The 18,956-nt window shown below is 43.1% G+C and overlaps 1 protein-coding gene across 15 annotated transcripts in view; it reads right to left on the bottom strand.

The window, feature by feature from the left end:
- The window catches only part of LIMS1 (LIM zinc finger domain containing 1), a 155,209-nt gene that overhangs the window by 25,472 nt on the left and 110,781 nt on the right, over positions 1-18,956 (bottom strand). For 8 of the 15 annotated variants that reach the window (XM_034952386.3, XM_057301250.1, XM_034952383.4 and 5 more), the window contains exon 2: positions 2,017-2,176. In XM_034952386.3, coding sequence (XP_034808277.1) covers positions 2,017-2,176 — 160 coding nt within the window. Of the gene's footprint in view, positions 1-2,016; positions 2,177-6,553; positions 7,416-18,956 lie in introns of those variants that run through there. The other 7 variants (XR_008624289.2, XM_034952380.3, XM_034952392.4 and 4 more) reach the window with 7 other exon arrangements.

Raw genomic sequence — 18,956 nt, 5'->3', positions numbered from 1 at the left:
CCATAGTCCCGGCAAGCCTCCACGGTGCCGAGGTAGAAGCAGGTCCTCAGGTCCCTTTACCTGAATTGAGTCATGGCTCACCACCACTACCACCAGCAAACGCCCTCTCTTCTTGCTGCCACAGCACCTAGGGATTTCCTATTCCTTCTCCTCACCAGCTAATCACAGTCTACCTATAGCCTCGGTAGGGGGTCTCTATGCCTGATGCCTCCATTCACACCTCTGGAGCTCCTCTCCTGCCCTCTTCTGCTGTGGTACATTGGCCTCTCCTGCTCCTGTCCATCTTCACAACTGTCATTTGCCCATCCCTAAATCCATCATCCTTGCCCAAAAGATTCCCACTGCCCAGGGAAGGAGTCAGGAAGAACAGGAAGAACTGTAAGAAGATACATAGAGCATGTTTGGAAGCCTAAAGAAATAAAGTTAAAAAAAAAAAAAAAGAACTAGAAGAAAAGAGAAAACGAAAACTTCTTTCCACTGCTAAGGTTTTTGTTGTTGGGAATGTGTGTTTTGGGGACACAATAGGAGCTTAAAAAAATGTGTGCTAGTGAATAAAATAGCATTCCCTAACCCAAACCCTTAAAGCTGTTTCCGAGTTGACATTATTACATACTTGCTAGCCCTGTATTTCATGTACCCATGATGGGGTAAACAGCTTTTCTGTGGGCTGGCCTGGGAACCCTACTCTCATGTTTGTTTCTATGGGAAAATGCTGCCTGAGTGGCATACAATGGACTTACCAATGATCTTTGTCAACTACCTTTCCTTGCTCAAGCATGGTTTATATAACAGGGAAACATAAAAATCTGCTAGGCAAAAGAAGAAATCAAAGAGCAGCCATCTCCAGCTATAAAATAATTCTATATACATATATTATCATATATAGATGTGCATATACATACAAATATGTAAGAAGTAAGGTGGTAAAAGTAAATTACCTATTTGATCTAACACACACATACACCTCACTCTCACCGTCATTTATAGCCTGGGGTCAGCATCTCTAGATTATCCCCCAAAATACATGTTTACTGTGAGAAAGGAGTTTCAGTAGGCCAGACATGGTGGTTCATGCCTGTAATCCTAGCACTTTGGGAGGCCGAGGATCACCTGAGCCCAGGAGTTTGAGACCAGCCTGGGCAACATAGGGAGACTCCGTTTCTATGAAAAATAAAATTAGTCGGGCATGGTGGCACGTGCCTGTAGCCCCAGCTACTCAGGAGGCTGAGGCTGGAGGATCACTTGAGCTTAGCAGTTCAAGGCTGCAATGAGCTATAATTATGCCACTACACTCTAGCCTGGGCTATACAATGAGGCTTTGTCTCAAACAAAACAAAACAATAAAAAACAACGAGAAAGGGGTTTCGGTAATGTTGAGAATACCAAATACACTACAAAGGAAGTGCAGACCATATGCTAACACCCGAGGATCAAGAAAAACAAATATTTGGAAAAGAACATAGACACCCAGGAGAGCTAAATGTAGACAGTATAGTTCCCTAAAATACTTATTTTTTTTCCCTTAGAAAATAAATGCATGGACGCTCCTGGCTCGAGGCTGGGAAGTTGTGGAGGGGGTGACGTACACTGCACGCTCTCCTTTAGAGCAGGTCCAGTGGTCCTCCGAGAAGGGGGAAAGACACAGAGACAGGAGTGGGTGAGGTGTGTAGGGGGCCTGAGTGTGGCTGAAGACTCGGAAAGAATTTTGTATGTGGAGCTGAGCTGCTTAGGTCTGAAAGGCTCTGTCATAAGGGACTCTGGGTTCTGAAATAGGACGATGAACTGAGCAATACAAATGCAGGGTCTGTGAGGGTGTCCCAATCACTCCACTGCCCATATGGGCCATAGAGATGCCACCTCTGACCTCACAGCTATCAAATACCTGGCATGCATCTGGCACTTCAATTCAGTCTTTCATCATGAAACTGAACATGAAGGAGGAGGCCTCAGGAAAGAAGGGCAGGAAGCAGGAGGGCGGGGAATGGCACCTCCCTGCTTTTGTCCAGTGCAACTCACCTCATAGAAGAGTCCTTCTGGGAACTGCTGGAAGCACTGAGCGCACACGAAACACTGCTCATGGTACAGCTCCCCATTACTGTTCACGATCTTCTCAGCGGGCGCAAAGCCGCCCTTGCAGCGCTCGCAAGTGGCGCTGGCCAGGGCGTTGGCCATGTTGCTGTAACACGCAAAGAACAGCAGGTTGCAGACCGTCAGCCACTTCTTAGATCGAAGATCAAACAACACTAAGAACCGAGCAGCAAATTCTATCTGATCACAAAAACCCTATTTTATCTAAAAAGCTCAATTTCTTGCTTGTTCCTTACATGCTCTGAACTCGGACTCTTCAGCCTCTTTACCGTAGCATCTGAGGCTCTGTAAGGGTGTCCCACTTTGATTCTAACATTTTTGGCATTCTTCTTGCTGAATATACTATGAGTGCGTGCCTACTACGTGTTAGGCACCTGAGACAGAGATGAAAGTTACAAGCTGCTCTCAAGGAATTGGGTTTATAGCTTAATAAGTAGCTTAATTAAAATATCCAAAAGTCAACATCTCAAGGCCAGTTTCTTTCCCTTCTGAGAACAGAATCTAAAATGCATGTCAACTAAATGCCATGTCATATAACCTAGACACGGGTTATCCCTTTGATTAAATCCTGTGGAAAACAACTGCTTAAGTAGCCTTAAAACCAGCCAAGATGCCCCAGTCCTGTTACCTAATCGGTAAGACGAACCTGATTACCAGTATTATAAAATGTATCTTAAAATCACAGAATTTTACATAATAAAGATCATTTTACAGATGGCAAAACAGGTTCACAGAGATGGAAGGATCAGACCAACATCACAAGGCTAATTAGTTAAAGGAAGGCACAGGACTAGAAATCCAGGTTCCCTGCTCATAAAATCACACTGTCAATCAAAACAGATTACACCACGAATTTCAAACACTTGAAAGGACATGACAGGGATACCACCATGTATCATAGGTTAGGAAAGTGACACCAGGTTGTCAAGTAACCACTGCTGCGGCTGGTGACGTGGGAAATCCCCCCATCAGTAGCCTCACTACACCTTAAAACACAGAAGGCATTCAATAAATAATCTCAGGCTCTAACCAGTGTGCAGTTTGGAAGAAGGAAAGCAACATGGCAGACGGCTGCGGTGACTCACACCTGTAATCCCAGGACTTTGAGAGGCCGAGGACAGTGGATTACTTGAGGTCAGGAGTTCGAGACCAGCCTGACCAACATGGTAAAACCTCGTCTCTAGTAAAAATTCAAAATTAGCCGGGTGTGGTGGCACATGCCTGTAGTCCCAGCTACTTGGGAGGCTGAGGCAGGAGAATCACTTAAACCTCAGAGGCGGAGGTTGCAGTGAGCCAAGATCTCGCCACTGCACTCCAGCCTGGACAACAAGAACAAAACTCCATTTCAAAAAAGAAAAAGGAAAAGAAAAGCAACATGGCTTTGACAGGCATACAATTAGATGAGGATTTCACGTGAAGACCTATTTATTTCTTAAAAGTCCTAGAAATGGAGAAGGTCCCCCATGCCAAGTGGTCCTTCAATTTTTGGCAAGTTTATTTTCACAGGCCTACCCACAGCATGAGCTCCACACCTGTGTGTCTAGTTCCCTGGTACAGCTTCTGACCTTCCAGATATTTAATCAATGTACTTCATGAAGTTATTACCAATGTTCTCCTAAATTTTCACAACCAACTAGTGAGACAGACAGGTAGACAGTCTCCATTCTATAAACAGAGTAACTAACTGCCTTGCCCCTACTGGTTTCCAAGTTTTGCTGTTTCCTTAGCAAAAGTGGTTCCACTTACTTGCTTCACTCCCCTCCACACCTCTGGAAGACAACTTTCCCTTTGCCTTCCTCCCCAAAATGTTTCACAAAACAGTCATCCTGTTTTGTAGCCTTCCATAAATAACTGCGTGCAGACACACCATGTTCATCACTTCAGACCAGTCAAAGCTCAACTTTATTTAACAGGTTTGAATGCAGAATTAAAATGTCACAAAAAAAAGGAAGGAAGGGAGAAAGGGAAGCAGCTTCACTGCTCAGTAAACCTGGCCTAAGCCTCATGTTAAAATGAATTTCCATTTTGTCATTTCAAAGTTACTGTGGGTTGGGGAAAAAATCTGTAAAATTCTCATCATCGCCCAGCTTTGCCGTAAGCCAGATGATTGTGGCAGTTTTACAAAACTCTGGAGGGGTTTGTGCTTCTTCCCTCTTTCTGACCAAAGTCCACAGGTATTCCTGGATGAAGGAGCACGGTAAGCTCCACATCTGTCTGGTCATTCTCAGTGCTGTTCTCATTATTGTTCTGAGGAAAAAGTATTTTAAACTATTTGGAAACCGTAAGATGCTGCTCAAATATATGGCTCTGTTGTTAATTCTAAACCCTCTCAAAAGATTCACCAAACCTCAACAATCTTAATGGGACTCTAAAAAAGCCCAAAAAGAATATTCTAGAATGTCCTGGATCATTATCACCTAAATCAGTCGTTTTCAAAATGTCAGCGTCACCATGACCCTTTCAGGAGGCAGAAAAGTCCTCTCTTTTCCAACTACATCTCTGTGGGAGGCCATGTTTTCTTCATATATTTCATCTAAAACAATAGACTGTAATAGGTTGAATGCAGAAACAAATCTGAGAAACTTTTATTAACAAGATTTGCAAAAATGTAACACAATGCCATCCTTTCCTCTAAGCCTCTTCCATTTTGGAAAACAGTTATTTTTCATGAAAACATTAATATTAACATTTACTATTATTAACACATAATAAGCTTAGTGTTGTTTTTAAATGAATTAATAAGTATTTTAAATTGTTCCCAGTTTCAATTTCTCATATGGTAAATACTGATAAATGAAAGTTCTTTGGGGACCTTAATAGTTTTTAAGAGTGTTAAGAGGCCCTTAGATTAAAATGTTTGATTATCACTGACCAGTTTAAACTCATTATACTATAGATTGTTTCTACTTAAGTTCAAATACTCAAGTAGAATTAGGAAATAGGTAGATACATCATAAAAACAAGCACACAGTTACTTCCTACACACAGGAAAAATCCGCTAGTTTTAGAGGTAATATAATATATATTTTGCAAGAAGTATTCCTTTTCATCACAAGCAGGGGGAAAAAGGAAACAGAACCATCACCTTGCTGCCCCCTGAACCAGTCAGGCTTCCCTTTCCTCTTTTGCCTTTGACCCTCTGGCACAATGCCTGTTGTTGTTTTTTTTAAATGTTGATTTTATATTTAATACTACAGATGACAGAAATTACTTTAAAAAAGTCATTAGTGATAGTTATAGCTACCATCAGATTAGTTATAATTAATTAGCTAATTTTTCAGAAAAAGATTTTCACTAAAAAGTGTTGATGACAAGAAATATGTAAGTGGGGGAGTATCTATCTATCTATCTATCTATAGATAGATATTTATATGTAAAAGTCAGGCCAGGCATGACTGATGAAGCTGATCTACTTCCACAAATCAACCTCACACAGCACAACTGATATCTTGCTTTCCATTATTCAAGTATGCAAAACAAATTGTTTGGTCCTAAAATGCAGCAATGTATAAATCCAAAAATCTTCTTGAGAGTTCACCAAGCAGTTAAAATGTGGGTTACTTTATTATTACAATTCCCCAGTTACTGTCAAACAGAGCTCTCTGTGAGTTGTGAAGATAAGTGACATCTGTACCACAGAGCACGGATTATGGAAGTAGAGAACCGGGTCAGTTAAATTCTCATTAACTCTTACTTGACAAATTGGGGATACGCAGTAATTCTAAGCTCACAACTTTGAATGAGGTCAATAATCTTGAGCTGGTCTGATGGCTACTCTGCATTTTCTTAAAAAAATGTGTTTGCTAAAACCTATTTAATAATATAAATTAGCCTAGCTTTTTAGAGTTAACAGTATGTTCTATATGTGTATTGAGTTGCTACTTTTACGATATATATATTTATTCATTCAATTAAGAAACCCAGTTAGCTTACTTCAAATTGTTGATTATTACACAAAACAAAAATATTTATCTTTACCAACAGTCTGTAATTTGTTTTTTTCACTGTTCCAACCCATCTGCCCCTTATCTTTGGGCCGTTTTAGACTGCAGAATTTTTCTAACGTAATTACTGACAATGACAACACTAAGCCTCCCTTGCGGACGACATGATGAAAATGCAGTTACCAAGTGATCAGGAATCTCCTGAAGACGGGGCCGCCAGGCTCTCACAGTGAGGGCAGCACCTCCCTCCCATCTGCGTCTGAAGACGGGGCCGCCAGGCTCTCACAGTGAGGGCAGCACCTCCCTCCCATCTGCGTGTCGCTGCATGTCTTACCGACAAGGCAGTCTCCTGTCTCCCTAAGCATGCTGCGCTGCGAGCCCCTCGGAGCCCTACCACCCTGGAAAACTCCCACCCAAAGTCCAGTCAATAAAATTGTATGGGCCAGCTCAGGATGGCTCCTGAACAGCCAGCCAAGAACGCTGGACCTGCAAGAGGGCACTCCAGGAGAGGAGACACTCACAATTTCGCGTAAAAGTCACAGAACTCCTTGTAGACTTTCACGTCACTGTGCCTGCGCTGCAGTTTGGAAACAGCCCTCTCGTCCTCGGTCCCATTGGCCTCGTGGACACTGTTAAGGGCTGCTCGGGGGATTTCTTCGTTCTCTGGGATAACGCAGGGGCGCGCTCGGCCTGAGAAGGCCATCGTGGGTGCTTGAGAGCTCTGAGCACAGGGACGAGAATGGCAAGACACAGAGCCAGGAGAAACAATATCCAGGCCTCCCTGCTTCCCAGCCAGGGTCACTCCCCCTGTTCCCACGCACGTCAGCCTGGCCCGCCAGGGTCACTGCTGCTGCTTCATGTTAAGAGCTCAGCAGCACAGTACACAGTTACATGGCAGTCAGGATTTACTGAGGCATTCTGGAAGTTCTAAAAAACATTCCACAAAGTAGTGACACAGTCTTTGTCAGAGCGGCAGTCCCAGTGGACTATGCTATAAACACTGCACCAGGATACCGGGGCTACCCTGTAAGCCTCCAAGAGAAAGAAATACCCACACGTGCCTTGCATATTTGCCACAAGACTTCATCAACAATGCCGTGCTTTTCACTCTGGAGGGCATAAGAGGCTTTTGGAGACCTTGTAAAACATCCCCTGACAAGCTCTCCCTGAGGCTGAGGCTGCTGGCACACTCTGAGGAGCATGTGAACCCTGCCCGGACCTGGGCTTCCACAACCCTGGCCATGACTGCCAGCTATGCCCGATGGGTCCCTTCCCCAGGAGGCCATGAGCCCCTAAAACTAAGAGCTATGTTTGACTTCTATCACCTTTGCTACTGGTACATAGTCACAAATGTACTCAGTCCAATCTCAGCTTCAATGAATGGGCACAAGTGGAAACAGACAAGGGCCGGTGTTTAGTTATAACTCTTCTACTGGACTCCAGCTAACCTCAAAGCTTAGGTGAGCCAATGTTTCTCAGTCTCTATCATGACTAAGGAAGCTGTTACATATTTTGGCATTCTTGCTATATTCAGTCCACACTCCTGTCTCCTGTGATTGAGTTAGCAATGCGAAAGGAAACTAAATCACTAAGCCAAGGAAAAAGTCAAGCTGGAAACTACGTCAGGCAAACTTGCCTCCTGTTTTATTGCTAAATAAGATTGCTACAAAGATAACAACCTACATCCCTCCCTCACCATTTGCCCGCAAGAAAACTCCTTATGGAAAAAGGACAGACACAACTCAAAGTCATCCCTTTGAGGCTCACCTGAGACAAATGCATAACTGATTGCTTCCTCTACCCTATTGTTCACGTAAAAATGTAGGTTCACTGAGCCAGACACAATTGTGTATTCATCGGAAGGCTGATCAAGGACTCAAAAGAATGCAACTTTTTGTCTCTTATCTACTTCTGGCCTGGAAACCCCCTACTTCGAATTGTTCTGCCTTACTGGACTGAACCAATGTACATCTTACATATATTGATTGATGTCTCATGTCTCCCTGAAATGTATAAAAGCAAGCTGTACCCCGACCACTCCGGGGCGCGTGTTGTCAGGACCTTCTGAGGCTGGGTCATGGGTGCGTCATTAACTTTGGCAAAATACATGTTCTAAATTGAGTAAGACTTGTCTCATATACTTTTTGGTTTACAGCAATGATGACAATCATGATGTAGCACTAGAGACAACTAAAGGGCTCAGAATCTTTCTCACGTCCCTGTCCTCTCAGGGCAGCGTGCCACCCACCAAAACCGAGAGACTGTGAAATAAAATCTACAGAACAGGCACAAGGCACACTGATGGACAGTCACGGAACCAGCAGCGACAAACAAAATGCAGCCAGAGACACCAAGTAACAACCATAAATAATGATATCCAAGAGTCAGTGAGTGCTTCCTATCACATCCCTTAATCCTTCCCACGGCTTCTGAGATAGGTGTTAGTTACAAATGAAGAAACTGAGGCACAAAGAGACTGAATAACTACTAAGGAGGTGGTGGAGTCAAGATTTAAACCTAGGCACTCTGAGTCCAGAGCCTATGTTGTTAATCCCTGTGTGAGAAAATGTTAAACATAATTACTGGGAAGCACAATGGTTAGCCAGAAAAGATGAGGGAGTGGGTACCAGACAGGACTGGAAGCAGGGGACCAAGTCTTTCTACTTTGAACCCTAAAAATCTCAGAGGATAGGTCAAGAACTCAAAGGCTGTGGGCTACAGATCCTGCCCAGGCCCCAAGCCTATGGCTCATGAAACAAGGGAACCACCATATTTAAATAAGAAAGGAACAACCTCATGGTTTAAAATCTTTCCTTTCAATTTATCTACATTTCCTAATTTTTTAGGTTTCTTTTTTACAATGACCATGTGAAACAGTGAGGAGGCAGGGAGGGAGGGAAAGAAAGAGACAGACAGACAGACGGATGAGGACACAGGCAGGCTGACTCAGACCACAAATTTAATGCATCCGGTGGGGGTGGCATGGTAGGAGGCAGGAAGCCACGTGAGCCTTCTGCTCAGAATTCTCCCTCACAGTCTCCCCAGTGCTCACATCTTACGTGACTACAGTACAGGAGCAAAACCAGGAACCTGACATTGCAGCAATGCATGTGTGCGGGTCTCTGTCATTTCATCACATGGGCAGCTTCCTGTAACAACAGCCTCTATCAAGTTACAGGACTATTCCATCACCACAGACTTCTCTTTCATGTTATCTCTGACCATCACATACCTCTGCACACTCCAACACTCCTAACCTCTGGCAACCACTCATGTGTTTTTCATTTATATGATTCTGTTATTTAAAGAATGTTACCAAATGGAATCGTTCATATGACATCTTAAGGCTTTTCATTCAGCACAATGCCCTGAGACCAATCCAAGTTGCTCCACATGTCCACAGTTTGCTCTTGTTTACTGCCAAGTAGTATTCCATGACATGGATGCATAGTTTGTTTCACTGTTCACCCGCTGAAGGGCATTTAAGTACTTTCCTTCCAATTTGTGGCACTGTGAATGAAACTATAGAAATTTCTGTATTGAATATATTTTTATTTCTCTGGGATAAATGCCCAACAGTAAAATTGCTGAGTTGTATGGTAAGTGAATGCTTAGGTTTTAAAGAAACTGCCTGTGATATTGTGACTTTTAATAATAAATCTATTCTTGGTCTCCGCCCCCATTTCCTGGCACAGGACTCCTAAAACTCTTGGACTCTCTGAAGTGGTAAGTGTCTTTTGTAGGCTAATGTGACAGGTGTGGGGGTGGCTGCTGGAGAATCAACCATGCAATAAGAAGGCTGCAACTTTCAGCTCCAGCCCCAACCCCTTGGAAGGGAGAGGAGCTGTGGTCAATGATCAAATCAATCATGCCTATGAAAAGAAGCCTCCATAAAAACTCAATAGGACAGAGTTTAGGGGAACTTCTGGGTTGCTGAACATATGGAGGTGCTGGGAGGGTGGCGCTTCCAGAGGAGAGAAGCTCTGCTCTGTTTCCCCACACCTTGCCCCATTATCTCTTCCATCTGGCTGTTCTTAACTCAAGTTATGCTATGTAAGGATTACTACGGGGAAGCAGATAGAGATCTTTCCTTTTATCTGGTTTCCTCTACTTACATCTGTGACTATTTTAATGAGGGTGGTTGGCACACAGTAACCCTAAATAGAACTCTTCAATAGAGGTCACCTTAACATGACCTGGTTTTATGATCAAAGGTACCATATACTATGAAGATATTTTTAAACTGTTTAATCAATCAATGTAACATTTTATATGAATGTAAAACAGGTTTGTGGCTCTGTTCCTTTGTTTACAATTTTGCTAGATCTCATTCTCTCCTCTTGGCCTTTCTTTCAATCAGGAATATCCTACTGGGAGTTGGGAGGGAAAAGAGAAGCTGACGTTCTGAAGGAAGAAAAGATGCAGCAAGAAAGCTAGATTGTCTTCTATCACACTCTATAGATCACCTTCCCATTAGCCTCTCCCTAGGAACTGACGACCCAACCAGTTGATTCTCAGCATAAATAATACAAGGCAAAGAAATTCTCTGCACATTACCCAAGCTACTTACGCTGAAACAACAAAGGAACTAATGTGGGGGTTAAAGCCAAGCAGGAGGCTCAGACATGTCCTCCACTGCAATGGTGGGAGTAAACAGGCCCCGGGGTTTCAGGAGCTGGTGACAGCACTGATGGGCTGCCCTTCCTTTAGCAGCCCATTTTGGCATTCTGGTAAAGTCTATTTCTTCTAGAAAAATAGTTGCTTGCATTATTCCATTGTTGGCTTTACATCATTCCTGGACATATGGAACTTTTACTATGAGCCCATGATGCAATAGGCCCAATGTGGTGCCTAAGAAGTATCCAGCCCACCATCAGTAGAAGATACTACAATCTGCTGAATGAATGAATGAATGAATGAATGAATAAATAAATAAAAGTCATAGCCTCTGCTTCTATGACTATACAGTACATAGTTTGGTGCCCAGTGCTGAGTGAAGAAGGTTGTTTGTATGTCGTGAATAAGGATCTGTAACAGTGTGGCCATGGAAAGTTTAGGTGGTGGTCAGGTGCAGTGGCTCACGCCTGTAATCCCTGCACTTTGGGAGGCCGAGGCGGGTGGATCACCTGAGGTCAGGAGTTTGAGATTTGGCCAGGAGCCTGGCCAACATGATGAAACCCTGTCTCTACGAAAAACACAAAACATTAGCTGGCGTGGTGGTGGGCACCTGAAATCCCAGCTACTCAGGAGGCTGAGGCAGGAGAATCGCCTGAACCTAGGAGGCAGAGGCTGCAGTGAGCCGAGATTGTGCAACTGCACTCAAGCCTGGGCAACAAAAGCAAAACTCCGTCTCGAAAGAAAAAAAAAAAAAAAGAATAGAAAGTTTAGGCGGCACACAATTCTCCCAAAAAGACTACCTGCAGTCACTTATCTTATTATTACTACAACAGAGTAAAGCTAAAAGAAATATGTTATTTTTTCAAGAGGACAAGGGAGTGGTTCAATTCCGAATAAACACCATAGCTCAACTTTTATATTCAGGCATTTTGATACTGTTAAATCATTTTCAGGAATTAATAATGTCACTCTAAGAAATGCAAACAAATTTGACTGAAACTACTACTGCCACGGCAGTGGCATCAGAATAGCCATTGAAGTAGGGTAGGAGGCTGTTGTTTGAAAATACCAAAAAAGTCAGATTCGTCTGAATAGCAGGTCTGCTAGGTGGCTTTTGGTGAAGAATTAGGATTGTGCGAGGTCCTCAATTCCCTAAGGGCGTTTTTCTTTTTTTTAATGTTGAAAGTATTTATTTTATTATACTTCAAGTTCGAGGTAGGTACATGTGCAGAACGTGCAGGTTTGTTACATAGGTATACATGTGCCATGGTGGTTTGCTGCACCCATCAACCTGTCATCTACATTAGGTATTTCTTCTAATGTTATCCCTTCCCTATCCCCCACCCACCGACAGGCCCCGGTGTGTGATGTTCCCCTCCCTGTGTCCATGTGTTCTCACTGTTCAACTCCCATTTATGAGAACATGCAGTGTTTGGTTTTTTGTTCTTGTGTTAGTTTGCTGAGAATGATGGTTTCCAGCGTCATCCATGTCCCTGCAAAGGACATGAACTCATCCTTTTTTATGGCTGCATAATATCCTATGGTGTATATATGCTACATTTTCTTTATCCAGTCTATGATTGATAGGCATCTGGTGTGGTTCCAAGTCTTTGCTATTGTGAACAGTGTTGCAATAAACATACATGTGCATGTGTCTTTATAGAATGATTTATAATCCTTTGGGTATATACCCAGTAATGGGATTGCTGGGTCAAATGGTATTTCTAGTTCTAGATCCTTGAGGAATCGGCACACTGTCTTCCACAAGGGTTGAACTAATATACACTCCCACCAACAGTGTAAAAGTGTTCCTATTTCTCCACATCCACTCCAGCATCTGTTGTTTCCTGACTTTTTAATGATCGCTATTCTAACTGGTGTGAGATGGTATCTCATTGTGGTTTTGATTTGCATTTCTCTAATGATCAGTGATGATGAGCTGTTTTTCATGTCTGTTGGCTGCATAAATATCTTCTTTTGAGAAGTGTCTGTTCATATCCTTTGCCCACTTTTTGATGGGTTTTTTTTTTTTCTTGTAAATTTGTTTTAGTTCTTTATAGATTCTGGATATTAGCCCTTTGTCAGATGAGTAGATTGCAAAAATTTTCTCCCATTCTGTAGGTTGTCTGTTCACTCTGATGATTGTTTCTTCTGCTGTGCAGAAGCTCTTTAGTTTAGTCAGATCCTGTTTGTCAATTTTGGCTTTTGCTGCCATTGCTGTTGGTGTTTTAGACATGAAGTCCTTGCCCATGCCTATGTCCTGAATGGTATTGCCTAGGTTTTCTTCTAGGGTTTTCATGGTTTTATGTCTTACATTTAAATCTTTAATCCATCTTCAGTTAATTTTTGTATAAGGTATAAGGAAGGGATCTAGTTTCAGCTTTCTGCATATGGCTAGCCAGTTTTCCCAACACCATTTATTAAATAGGGAAACCTTTCCCCATTGCTTGTTTTTGTCAGGTTTGTCAAAGATCAGATGGTTGTAGATGTGTGGCGTTATTTCTGAGGCTTCTGTTCTGTTCCATTGGTCTATATATCTGTTTTGGTATAAGTACCATGCTGTTTTTGTAGTAACAAAACAGCCTTGTAGTAACAAAGTAGCCTTGTAGTATACTTTGAAGTCAGGTAGCGTGATGCCTCCAGCTTTGTTCTTTTTGGTTAGGATTGTCTTGGCTATGCAGGCTCTTTTTTGGTTCCATGTGAAATTCAAAGTAGTTTTTTCCAATTCTGTGAAGAAAGTCAATAGTAGCTTGATGGGGACAGCACTGAATCTATAAATTAGTTTGGGCAGTATAGCCCAAAATTGATTCTTCCTATCCATGAGCATGGAATATGTTTCCATTTGTTTGTGTCCTCTCTTATTTCCTTGAGCAGTGGTTTGTAGTTCTCCTTGAAGAGGTCCTTCACATCCCTTGTAAGTTTTATTCCTAGGTATTTTATTCTCTTAGTAACAACTGTGAATGGGAGTTTACTCATGATTTGGCTCTCCGTTTGTCTGTTATTGGTGTATAGGAATGCCTGTGATTTTTGCACATTGATTTTGTATCTGGAGAATTTGCTGAATTTGCTTATCAGCTTAAGGAGATTCTGGGCTGACACGATGGGGTTTTCTAAACATACAATCATGTCATCTGCAAATAGAGACAATTTGACTTGCTCTTTTCCTAAGTGAATACCCTTTATTTATTTCTCTTGCCTGATTGCCCTGGCCAGAACTTCTAATACTATGTTGAATAGGAGTGGTAAGAGAGGGCATCCTTGTCTTGTGCTGGTTTTTTAAAGGGATTGCTTCCAGTTTTTGCCCATTCAGTATGCTATTGGCTGTGGGTTTGCCATAAATAGCTCTTTATTATTTTGAGATACATTCCATCAATGCCTAGTTTATTGAGAGTTTTTAGTATGAAGCACTGTTGAATTTTGTCGAGGCCTTTTGTGCATCTATTGAGATAATCGTGGTTTTTGTCATTGGTTCTGTTTATGTGATGGATTACATTTATTGATTTGCATATGTTGAATGAGCCTTGTATCCCAGGGATGAAGCCGACTTGACTGAGATGGATAAGCTTTTTGATATGCTGCTGGATTCGGTTTGCTAGTATTTTATTGAGGATTTTCGCATTGATGTTCATCAGGGATACTGGCCTGAAATTTTCTTTTTTTGTTGTGTCTCTGCCAGGTTTTGGTATCAGGATGATGCTGGCCTCATAAAATGAGTTAGGGAGGAGTCCCTTTTTTTCTATTGTTTGGAATAGTTTCAGAAGGAATGGTACCAGCTCCTCTTTGTATCTCTGGTAGAATTCAGCTGTGAATCCATCCAGTCCTGGACTTTTTTTGGTTGGTAGGCTATTAATTGCTGCCTCAATTTCAGAACTTGTTATTGGTCTATTCAGGGATTTGACTTCTTCTTGGTTTAGTCTTGGGAGGGTGTACATGTCCAGCGATTTATCCATTTCTTCTAGATTTTCTGGTTTATTTGTGTAGAGGTGTTTACAGTATTCTCTGATGGTAGTTTGTATTTTTGTGGGATCAGTGGTGATATCCCCTTTATCATTTTTTATTGCATCTATTTGATTCTTCTCTCTTTTCTTCTTTATTATTCTCACTAGTGGTCTATCTATTTTGTTGATCTTTTCAAAAAACCAGCTCCTGGGCCGGGCGTGGTGACTCACGCCTGTAATCCCAGCACTTTGGGAGGCCGAGGCGGGCGGATCACGAGATCAGGAGATCGAGACCATCCTGGCTAGCACGGTGAAACCCTGTCTCTACTAAAAATACAAAAAATTAGCCGGGTGTGTTGGCAGGTGCCTGTAGTCCCAGCTACTCGGGAGGCTGAGGCAGGAGAATGGCATGAACTCGGGAGGCGGAGCTTGCAGTGAGCCGAGATCACACCACTGCACTCCAGCCTGGCGACAGAGCCAGACTCCGTCTCAAAACAAAACAAAATAAAACAAAACAAAACCCCAGCTCCTGGATTCATTTATTTTTTAAAGGGTTTTTCGTGTATCTATCTCCTTTTCTGCTCTGATCTTAGTTACTTCTTGTCTTCTGCTAGCTTTTGAATTTGTTTGCTCTTGCTTCTCTAGTTCTTTTAATTGTGATGTTAGGATGTCGATTTTAGATCTTTCCTGCTTTCTCTTGTGGGCATTTAGTGCTATAAATTTCCCTCTACACACTGCTTTAAATGTGTCCCAGAGATTCTAGTACGTTGTGTCTTTGTTCTCATTGGTTTCAAATAACATCTTTATTTCTGCCCTCATTTCGTTATTTACCCAGTAGTCATTCAGGAGCAGGTTGTTCAGTTTCAACATAGTTGTGTGGTTTTGAGTGAGTTTCTTAGTCCTGAGTTCTACTTTGATTGCACTGTGGTCTGAGAGACCATTATGATTTCCATTCTTTTGCATTTGCTGAGGAGTGTTTTACTTCCAATTATGTGATCAATTTTAGAATAAGTGCTATGTGGTGCTGAGAAGAGTGTATATTCTGTTGATTTGTGGTGAAGAGTTCTATTAGGTCCGCTTGGTCCAGAGCTAAGTTCAAGTCCTGGATATCCTTGTTAACTTTCTGTCTCATTGATCTAATATTGACAGTGGGGTGTTAAAGTCTCCCACTATTATTGTGTGGGAGTCTAAGTCTCTTTGTAGGTCTCTAAGAACATGCGTTATGAATCTGGGTGCTCCTGTATTGGGTGCATATATATTTAGGATAGTTAGCTCTTCTTGTTGCACTGATCCCTCTACCATTATGTAATGCCCTTCTTTGTCTCTTGATCTCTGTAGTTTAAAGGCTGTTTTATCAGAGACTAGGATTGCAACCCCTGGGTTTTTTTTTTTTTTTTTGCTTTCCATTTGCTTGGTAAATTTTCCTCCATCCCTTTATTTTGAGCCTATGTGTGTCTCTCCATGTGGGATGGGTCTCCTGAATACAGCACACTGATGGGTCTTGACTCTTCATCCAATTTGCCAGTCTGTGTCTTTTAATTAGGGCATTTAGCCTGTTTACATTTAAGGTTAATATTGTTATGTGTGAATTTCATCCTGCCAATATGATGCTAGCTGTTATTTTGGCCCGTTAGTTGATGCAGTTTCTTCACAGCATTGATAGTCTTTACAATTTGGTAAGTTTTTGCAGTGGCTCGTACCGGTTGTTCCTTTCCATGTTTAGTGCTTCCTTCAGGAGTTCTTGTAAGGCAGGCCTGGTGGTGACAAACTGTCTCAGCATTTCCTTGTCTGTGAAGGATTTTACTTCTCCTTCGCTTATGAAGCTTTGTTTGGCTGGATATGAAATTCTGGATTGAAAATTCTTTCCTTTAAGAATGTTGAATATTGGCCCCCACTCTCTTCTGGCTTGTAGGGTTTCTGCCGAGATCTGCTGTTAGTCTGATGGGCTTCCCTTTATGGGTAACCCAACCTTTCTCTCTGGTTGCCCTAAACATTTTTTCCTTCATTTCAACCTTGGTGATCTGAAAATTATGTGTCCTGGCGTTGCTTTTCTCAAGGAGTATCTTTCTGGTGTCCCATTTCCTTAATTTGAATGTTGGCCTGCCTTGCTAGGTTGGGGAAGTTCTCCTAGATAATATCCTGAGGAATGTTTTCCAACTTGGTTCCATTCTCCCCGTCACTTTCAGGTATACCAATCAAACAAAGATCTGGTCTTTTCACATAGTCCCATATTTCTTGGAGGCTTTGTTCATTTCTTTTCACTTTTTTCCCTCTAATCTTGTCTTCACGCTTTATTTCATTGAGTTGATCTTCAATCTCTGATATCCTTTCTTCTGCTTGATCGACTCAGCTGTTGATACTTGTGTGTGCTTCATGAAGTTCTTGTACTGTGTTTTTCAGCTCCATCAGACCATTTATGTTCTTCTCTAAACTGGTTATTCTAGTTAGCAATTCATCTAACCTTTTTTCAGCGTTCTTAACTTCCTTGCATTGGGTTAGCACATGTTCCTTTAGCTCGGAGGAGTTTGTTATTACCTACCTTCTGAAGCCTACTCCTGTCATTCGTCAAACTCATTCTCCTTTCAGTTTTGCTCCCTTGCTGGCAAGGAGTTGTGATCCTTTGGAGGAGAAGAGGTGTTCTGGTTTTTGGAATTTTCAGCCTTTTTGTGCTGGTTTCTCCCCATCTTCGTGGATTTATGTACCTTTGGTCTTTGAAGTTGGTGACCTTTGGATGGGGTCTCTGAGTGGACGTCATTTTTGTTGATGTTGATGCTATGCCTTTCTGTTTGTTAGTTTTCCTTCTAACAGTCAGGCCCCTCTGCTGCAGGTCTGCTGGAGTCTGCTGGAGGTCTGCTCCAGACCCTGTTTGCCTGGGTATCACTGGTGGGGGCTGCAGGCTGTTGTTCCTTCCTCTGGATGCCTCATTCCAGAGGGGCACCCACCAGATGCCAGCCAGAGCTCTCCTGTATGAGGTATCTGTTGGCCCCTACTAGGAGGTGTCTCCCAGTTAGGATACATGGGGGTCAGGGACCCACTTGAGGAGGCAGACTGTCCCTTATCAGAGCTTGAACGCTGTGCTGGGAGATATGCTGCTCTCTTCAGAGCTGCCAGTTAGGGACAGCTGAAGCTGTGCCCACAACCACCCCTTCCCCTAGGTGCTCTGTCCCGGGAGGTGACGGTTTTATCTGTAAGTCCCTGACTGGTGTTGCTGCCTTTTTTTCAGAGATGCCCTACCCAGAGAGGAGGGAATCTAGAGAGGCAGTCTGCGGGTAGCAACCTTGCTGAAATGCAGTGGGCTCCACCCAGTTCTAACTTCCCAGCGGCTTTGTTTACACTGTGAGGGTAAAACCATCTACTCAAGCCTTAGCAATGGCAGACGCCCCTCCCCCAACCAAGCTCGAGCATCCCAGGTCGAGCTCAGTCTGCTATACTAGCACAAGAATTTCAATCCAGTGGATCTTAGCTTGCTTGGCTCCGTGGGGGTGGGACCCACCAAGCCAGACCTCTTGGCTCCCTGGCTTCAGCCCCCTTTCCAGGGGAGTGAATGTTTCTGTCTTGTTGGCATTCCTGGCACCACTGGGGCACGAAAAAAACTCAAACGCTACCACTGGGGTATGAAAAAAAAAAAACTGGCTAGCTCGGTGTCTGCCCTAAAGGCCGCCCAGTTTTGTGCTGGAAACCCAGGGCCCTGGTGGTGTAGGCTTCGGAGGGAATCTCCTGGTCTGTGGGTTGTGAAGACCGTGGGAAAAGCGCAGCATCTGGGCCGGGGTGCATGGTACAGTCCCTAATGGCTTCCCTTGGCTAGGCGAGGGAGTTCCCCAACCCCTTGCGCTTCCTGGGTGAGGCAACGCCCCACCCTGCTTTGGCTCATCCTCCTTGGGCTGCACCCACTGTCCAACCAGTCCCAATGAGATGAACTGGGTACCTCAGGTGGAAATGCAGAAATCACCTGCCTTCCGCACCAATCTTGCTGGGAGCTGCAGACCGGAGCTGTTCCTATTTGCCATCTTGCCAACAAATCCAGGGCATTTCTTAAGAGGTTCTATACTCTAATCAGCCCTCATGGCTAAGTTGGGTCTTTGGGAGATCCTACAGGACAGGTCTGAACCCCACATGTTCCTTAAATCCACCCAGAGCAGAGTGATTTCTACTTTATGAAAACAGTTGATGAATTTGTCATTTTCTGATCATCTACTGCGTGTTTCACTTATGGAATGATTGACCTACTGCAGCAAATCTGGGACCCTGGCTGCATGAGTCCAATAGCTTGGTTAAGGGCCCCCACTCACTGCACAGTGATGCAAAGTTGGCACACAGTAGTGTCCTGTAAAGAAGGCTGTAAAGCTTCAGATTCCAACTGTCTGCTAAC

This window comes from Pan paniscus, chromosome 12 (genome assembly GCF_029289425.2).
Source record: "Pan paniscus chromosome 12, NHGRI_mPanPan1-v2.0_pri, whole genome shotgun sequence".
NCBI classification, from domain to species: Eukaryota; Metazoa; Chordata; class Mammalia; order Primates; family Hominidae; genus Pan; species Pan paniscus.
The sequence above is the reverse complement of the archived record's forward strand: the minus strand, read 5'-3'. Positions and strand labels throughout refer to the sequence as shown.